Source organism: Dromiciops gliroides, chromosome 2 (assembly GCF_019393635.1).
Source record: "Dromiciops gliroides isolate mDroGli1 chromosome 2, mDroGli1.pri, whole genome shotgun sequence".
Classification (NCBI taxonomy): Eukaryota; Metazoa; Chordata; class Mammalia; order Microbiotheria; family Microbiotheriidae; genus Dromiciops; species Dromiciops gliroides.
In genome coordinates, this window is record NC_057862.1 from 257,422,367 (window position 1) to 257,430,547 (window position 8,181).

Here is an 8,181-nt window from a genome sequence, read left to right on the forward strand (position 1 = left end):
AAATTTATGGAAGCATAATATCTATATGTTCTTTTTATTTTGGTCATGGCGTTTAAACTCTCTGATGATTCTTAAATTTTTTCATTGATTTTGCTCTAACTTGGATTTTATTCCTTTTACAGACTTCTGGCTTTTTATTTTAGTCATGGCATTCATATAGTTTTTTTACCTCATGGAATCATTGACTTTTGTTTGTTCCATTCTAATTTTCATTGAGTTTGTTGCTTGGGCAAGATTTTATATCTCTTGTTAATTCTCTTTTCAATTCTTTCTTCTGTAACTCTCATTTCTTTTCCAATTTTTTTTCCTGAGAGCTCTCATTCTATTTATAAAAACACTTAGCTTTTTTAAAAAATCCTCTATCTCTTCCAGGAATTCTAGTTGAATTTTTGCCCCAGCTGAGTTTTTGCTTATAGATGTTTTATAGTTATTCTTTTCAATGTTTGTGTCTTGAGTCTCCCTTCCACTATGATAGCCTTTTCTATTTCTTACTGTTAATATGGGTATTTCATCAAAGTGTTAATGTTCACCCATTTAATTTAAACAAATATTTATTCATTTTATTTATAGAAATATTCTTCCAATTTACTTACATTATCATGGAGGTTTTACATATATTGGGTAAGAATCTTCTTTAAGATATCATAAAGAAATTCCCTACATATATACTCTATTGAAGATCCTAAAAGATAGCCAGATTAAATAATGAACAATGAAACAAAACAGACATTATAGTAAGCTTTTCCATATAGCTCAGGTGTAATAAGATCAATAGCTATTGGGATCCCCCTTCTCCAACCCCACTGCCACTTTCATCTTATAGCATAGGCTGGTTCTTTCCAGGAAAGGTATCCCTAAGCCTTGATGGTCCCAGGGTGCTACATCTCAAGCCCTGCTGCCATTGACACAGCTTTCTAGTGGCTTTAGATCATGTAGATGTGACTTCCTAGTTACTTAAGGGTATTAAAATACATGTTCACACAGAGTCAGGACCCTTCAGATTTGCTATATTGCCCAATGCCATACAATTCATCTTATTCTGCCCTGCTGATCATGCAGTTTCAATATAGATTTAGGGGGCTCTATTTACATACACTAAATGCAATATTCTTGTTGCATAGCTTTTCTATACTATGGCTAAGTAAACCTCCCTTTATTAATTTTAATTGGGACTCCCAGGTTCCGGAACTGTGATAGGAGAAAGCCCCTCTTCACACCATGGCGGAGGTGTTTCAGAAGAAGCTTCAGGGGGAATTGGAGAAGTACCAGCAGCTACAGAAGGACTTGAGTAAGTCTATGTCTAGTCGACAGAAGCTAGAGGCACAACTGACAGAAAATAACATTGTGAAAGAGGAGTTAGCATTACTGGATGGGTCCAATGTAGTGTTTAAGCTTCTGGGCCCAGTCTTGGTCAAACAGGAACTGGGGGAGGCTCAAGCTACTGTGGGCAAGAGACTGGACTATATTACAGCAGAGATTAAAGGAGACCTTGAGAAACAGTCTGAAAAACAACATGAAGCCCTGGCTCAGTTGCAGCAGGAGTTCCAGCATGCCCAGGCTGTCAAGGCAGGGTCTATGGGAAAGGCTTGACCTCTCTGATTGGAGAGGAAATAAAGGAGGGAAAGACTGTGGGTTACCTGTACTGTGGCAAATAAAATGTGAAAAGACCTGGAAAAAAAAAAACTTTAACTGGTCTACAAATACATTATTTCATTCTAATATACATGAACTCTAATTCTAATATGACTAAACTCCCAAGGGGACAGCCAAAATCAGGTCCAGCCCTTAACACCAGGACTGCACAAAAACACAACTAGAAGCAAGAAAATAGTGAGGGAGGGATCCTGCCATGTAAATCAATATAAGCATTGGTAAACAATGTATCAATAAACAATTAAGTGCCTACTATGTGCCAAACACCTTGGTAAATGCTAGGAATTTTTAAAAGTCAAAAGTCAATTTCTGCCCTCAAGGAGTTTACAATCTGATGGAGGAGACAACTGCAAACAAATATATACAAAGCAAGCTATTCACAGGATAAATAGGAAATAATTGACAGAGGAAAGGCACTAGCATTAAGAGAGATTAGGAAAAATTTTCTATAAAAGAAGGAATTTTACTTGGGACCTAAAGGGAGCCAGGAAAATCAGTAGGTAGAGTTGAGGAGAGAAAGCACTCCAGCATAGGGGGACAGTCAGAGAAAATACCCAGAGTTAAGAGATGGAGTGTGTTTGTGGAATGCCACTGTCACTAAAGCAAAGAGTAGAGCTATCCAGGAGTAAGCTAGGATACAGTGCAGGACCTGCAGTCAGGAAAACCTGAATTAAAATCCTACCTCAGACACTTAGCTGGACAAGTCACTTAACCCTGTTTGCCTCAGTTTTCTCATCTGTAAAATGAACTGGGGAATAAAATGGCAGCCCACTTATCTGTACCAAGAAAACCCCAAATAGGGGTCACAAAGAGTCAAACATGACTGAAATGACTGAACAACAAAAAATAGTATAAGAAGAGTGTTAAGGCTGGAGGGGACTAGGTTTTGAAAGCTATTTTAAATTTGGTCCTCAAGGCAGCAGAGAACCACTGGAGTTTTTGAGTAAGTGAATGGAATTATCGGACCTGCACTTTAGGAAAATCATTTTGGTGGCTGAATGGAGGATGGGACATTTAAGAAAAAGAACATAAAAATGTGGAGGATGGAGTTCAGGTAACATTTGTTATGGGGAAATAGGGTAAGGGGGTTGGTATAGGCGTTGGGGTCCTTAGGAATTCCTCTTTAAAGAATTACACCCTCTTGTACACAAATCCAATAGAACAAGATAATAGTTTAGTTAGGGGCTGGGGAAGGGAAACCAAGAGAGAAATCCTTGGACTTCTTCTCATAGGGAGAAGACATGGCACTGAGCATGGCTCTAAGATACCAAACACCTCAAGCAGGAGACAGGCAGATGCTTTTATAGAGGACTCATGGGGGTGATCACCTGACTGTGGAAAGTTCCCTTAGTGAGAGAGGACCATCCCCCACTGGTGCTGGCTGGGGGAATTGGGTGAGGGGTGGCTATGAATCTCTTAAGCCATCTTTTTTCTCCTCCTGCCACAAAGGCAGCAGTCACACCTAATCTTATCTCCCCAGGGGTGGGGGAGACTGGAATGAAGGGTGGTGGTCCCTGAGCTAGCTCAGTCCTGATCAGGTTCCACTTATCTCTTTAGGTATGTCTGTCCTTTGGTTCAGTTTCTCAAGGAGAAAGTTTTTTGATGTACCCCAGAAAAGGCCCATAACACAGTCATCTTGAACTTCAGTCTTATTTGAATCAAAGGAAGATTGAATACATGTACACATACACATACAATACATTTGGTATACTAATAGGGTAAATTCAACAAGGAAACAGAGGGAAAGGGAAAAGGGATTTAAGGAGGGTAGAGTTGAGGAATGAATAGTAAAAAAAAAATGAACTTCAGTTTCAGAGGGCATATTGTTAGGGAAGATTAAAAGGAAATAATGTCTAAAAAGAGATGAAAAGAGGAGGAGCAATAGAATGGTTGGAAAACACTTGATTACTAGTGTTGATCATATTCCTTCTCTTTCTCCACCTCCTTTTTTGTAAAGAGAGCATGGAAAGAATACACTATTAGCAATCATAACCATGCTCATGATGAATGAGACCACATAAAAGAGAAGAAGATAGCAGTATGATTTAGGAAACAGAATCCGACAATATCACATTTATAAGAAACATATTTAAAACAAAGATTCACAAAGAGGGTTTTTTTGTTGTTGTTTTTAAAGTGAAGGGCTAGAGAAGGATGTGTTATGTTTCAGAAAAACAAAAAATCAAGGGTATAAATCATGGCCTCATACGTGGTTAAAAGAGATAGGACAGGGGCAGAGGCAAGATGGTGGAGAGGAATCAGCAAGCTGCCTGAGCTCTCCTTCTGTTCCCTCAAAAAGAACATTAAATCAAGCCTCTGGACGGATCCTGAAACTACAGAACCTGCAAAGAGAAAGAGAGACACAGTCTTCCAACCAGAGATAATTTAGAAGACTTCAAGAAAAGGTTGGTCTGACTTGGGCAAAAGGGAGGCCCAGTGCAGGGCAGGAGCCCAGCGCCAAGGGGGTCGGGGCAAGTCAGCAGGAGCTGTGGGCCACAGCCGAACAACTGAGGCCCCCTGGAACCTGGCTCAAAAATCTGGTGGCCAAGAAGGACAGCGGAAAAACCTACCTGCACCAGCTGAGAGGTCAAGTTGTTAGCTGTAGGGCCACGAACAGTATAGGTGCAACCAGGCACACTGACATAGCACGCTTAGGAAGTGCAGGGGGGCGAACTGCACATACTATAAAGGCCTCAGAGTAAAAAGCCAGTCACACAGCACAAGAAGCCCAAAACAGGGACCCTGGTGCCCCCAGAGCAGACCTCAACTTTAAAAATAAATAAATAAGCTGCAATAATGAGTAAGAAGCAAAAAAGAGCCCTCTTCATTGAGAGCTTCTGTATCAGTAGGGAAGAAGCCAACACAAACTCAGATGAGGACAATACCCTCAAATTTCCTACATGTGAAGCCTCACGAGGGAAGGTGAACTGGTCGCAAGAACAAAAAGCCTTCCTGGAAGAGCTCACAAAGGATTTCAAAAATCAATTGAGAGAGGTAGAAGAAAAAATGGGGAGAGAAATGAAAGCAAAACAAGAAAACTATGAAAAAAGAATCAGCAGCTTGGAAAAGGAAGCACAAAGATTGACTGCAGAAAACAATTCCTTAAAAAATTCATCTGGCCAAATGGAAAAAAAAGTGCATCATTTCACTGAAGAAAACAATGCCTTAAAAAATTCATCTGGCCAAATGGAAAAAAAGCTACATAATCTCACTGAAGAAAACAATGCCTTAAAAATTAAAATTGGACAGTTGGAAGATAAGGAATCCATGAGACACCAAGAATCAGTCAAGCAGAATAAAAAAAATGAAAAAATAGAAGAAAATGTGAAATACCTCATTGGAAAGACAACTGATCTGGAAAACAGATCGAGGAGAGACATTTTGAGAATCATTGGACTGCCTGAAAGCCATGACCAGAAAAAGAATCTAGACACCATATTCCAGGAAATTATTAAGGAGAACTGCCCTGATATCATAGAATCAGAGGATAAAATCATCATTGAAAGAATCCACCGATCACCTCCTGAAAGAGACCCCAAAAGGACAACTCCAAGGAATATTGTAGCCAAATTCCAGAATTATCAGGTGAAGGAGAAAATACTCCAAGCAGCCAGAAAGAAGCAATTTAAATATCATGGAGCCACAGTCAGGATTGCTGAGGACCTGGCAGCTTCAACATTAAAGGAACGCAAGGCTTGGAATATGATATTCCGGAAGGCAAAGGAGCTTGGATTGCAGCCAAGAATCTATTACCCAGCCAAAATGTGCATTCTCTTTCAGGGGAAAACATGGACATTTAATGACATTGGGGACTTTCAATCATTCCTGATGAAAAGACCAGAACTGAATAGAAAATTCGATCTTAACATCAAGAGAATCAAGAGAAGTTTAAAAAGGTAAACAGAGGGGGAAAAAAAAAGGTTAATCAATTAGGCTAAACTGTTTATATCCCTACACAGGAAGATAATACTCATAACTCTTAAGAATTGTAAATGTATTTGAGCAGAGAGAAGGACTTTACACAGAGGGTATAAATATAAATTGTCCTTGATGCGATGATACAAAGAAAATTAAGGGGTTAAAAAGGGAGTCTATGGGGAGGAGAGGAAAGGGGAGGTGGAATGGGGTGAATTATATCATATATGAAGAGGTGAAATAAAAACCTATTACAATAGAGGGAAAGAAAGGAGGGGTGAACATTGTTTCAACCCTACTCTCATTAGATTTGATTCAAAGAGGAAATAACATATATGTTCATTGGGATAAAGAAACTTAGCTCATTCTTTAGGGAAGCAAAAGGGGAAGGGAAAGGGGGGGACTAAAAGAAGGGAGGACAAAAGCAAGGGAGAAAAGGGTAAAGAAAAGAGAGGGGGGGTGATAAAAAGGGAGGGCAGATTGGGGGAGGCAGGGGTAAGAAGTAAAACATCGGTGAGGAGGAATAGGGTGAAAGAAGGGGGGAAAAGTACAAAGGGGGTAAATAGAATGGAGGGGAATAGACAGTCAGTAATAATAACTGTGAATGTGAATGGGATGAACTCTGCTATAAAACGGAAGCGAATTGCAGAGTGGATTAAAAACCAGAATCCTACAATATGCTGTTTACAAGAAACACATTTGAAGCAGAGATACACACAGAGTAAAGGTAAAAGGCTAGAGCAGAATATATTATGCTTCAGCTAAAGTAAAAAAAGCAGGGATAGAAATGCTTATTTCAGACAAAGCAAAGGCAAAAATAGATCTCATTAAAAGAGATAAGGAAGGAAATTACATCTTGCTAAAAGGTACTATAGATAATGAAGTAATATCAATATTAAACATGTATGCGCCAAGTGGTATAGCATCCAAATTCTTAGAGAAGAAGTTAAATGAGTTATAAGAGGAATTAGACTATACCAGTGGGGGATCTGAATCTCCCCCTCTCAGAATTAGATAAATCTAGCCAAAAATTAAATAATAAAGAAGTGAAAGAGGTGAATAGATTACTAGAAAAGTTAGACATGATAGATGTCTGGAGAAAATTGAATGGGGATAGAAAGGAATATACCTTTTTTCTCAGCAGTACATGGCACATTTTCAAAAATTGACCATGTATTAGGGCACAAAAACATCATAGTCAAATGTAGACAGGCAGAAATAGTAAATGCATCCTTCTCAGATCATGATGCAATAAAAATTACATGTAAGAGAGAGCCAGGGAAAAGTAGAATGAAAACCAATTGGAAACTAAATAACATCATTCTAAAGAATGAATGGGCCAAACAAATCACAGAAACAATCGATAACTATATCCAAGAGAATGACAATAATGAGACAACATACCAAAATCTATGGGATGCAGCCAAAGCAGTACTTAGGGGAAAATTTATAGCTCTAAATGCTTACATGAATAAAAAAGAGAAAGAGGAGATTAATGAATTGGGCATGCAACTTAAAAAACTAGAAAAAGAACAAATTAGAAATCCCCAATTAGATACTAAACTAGAGATCCTGAAAATTAAAGGAGAAATTAATAAGATTGAAAGCAAAAAAACTATAGAATTAATCAATAAAACTAAAAGCTGGTTTTATGAAAAAACCAATAAAATAGATAAAATATTGGTTAATTTGATTAAAAAAAAAAGAAAGAAGAAAACCAAATTACCAGTATCAAAAATGAAAAGGGTGATGTTACCACCAATGAAGTGGAAATTAAATCAATAACTAGGAATTATTTTGCTCAACTGTATGCCAATAAATTTGACAATCTAAATGAAATGGATAAATATTTACAAAAACACAAACTGCCCAGGTTAACTGAAGAGGAAATAAAATCCTTAAATAAACCCATATTAGAAAAAGAAATTGAACAAGCCATTAATGAACTCCCTAAGAAAAAATCCCCAGGGCCAGATGGGTTTACAAGTGAATTTTATCAAACATTTAAAGAACAATTAATTCCAAGATTATACAAATTATTTGGAAAAATAGGTGAAGAAGGAGTTCTACCAAATTCGTTTTATGACACAAATATGGTGGTGATACCAAAACCAGGCAAAGCAAAGACAGAGAAAGAAAATTATAGACCATTTTCCCTAATGAATATTGATGCTAAAATCTTAAATAAGATATTAGCAAGGAGATTACAGCAAGTGATCACCAGGATAATACACTATGACCAGGTGGGATTTATACCAGGAATGCAGGGCTGGTTCAACAACCACATCAATAAGAAAACCAACCAAAATCATATGATTATCTCAATAGATGCAGAGAAAGCTTTTGACAAAATACAGCACCCATTCCTAATAAAAACACTAGAGAGTTTAGGAATAGGTGGAGCTTTCCTTAAAATAATAAACAGTATCTACCTAAAACTATCAGCAAGTATTATATGCAATGGAGATAAGTTAGAGGCCTTACCAATAATATCAGGGGTGAAACAGGGATGTTCATTATCACCCCTATTATTTAATATTGTACTAGAAATGTTAGCTTTAGCAATCAGAGAAGAGAAAGAAATTAAAGGAATTAGAATAGGCAAGGAGGAAA

The 8,181-nt window shown here is 37.8% G+C and overlaps 1 protein-coding gene across 1 annotated transcript; it reads left to right on the forward strand.

Annotated features, from left to right (window-relative positions):
- Positions 1–1,218: 1,218 nt before the first annotated feature.
- On the forward strand, positions 1,219–1,590 carry LOC122744329 (prefoldin subunit 6-like). Its single transcript, XM_043989780.1, has one exon. The coding sequence runs from the start codon at positions 1,219–1,221 to the stop codon at positions 1,588–1,590; it is 372 nt and encodes a 123-aa protein (XP_043845715.1).
- Positions 1,591–8,181: the final 6,591 nt, after the last annotated feature.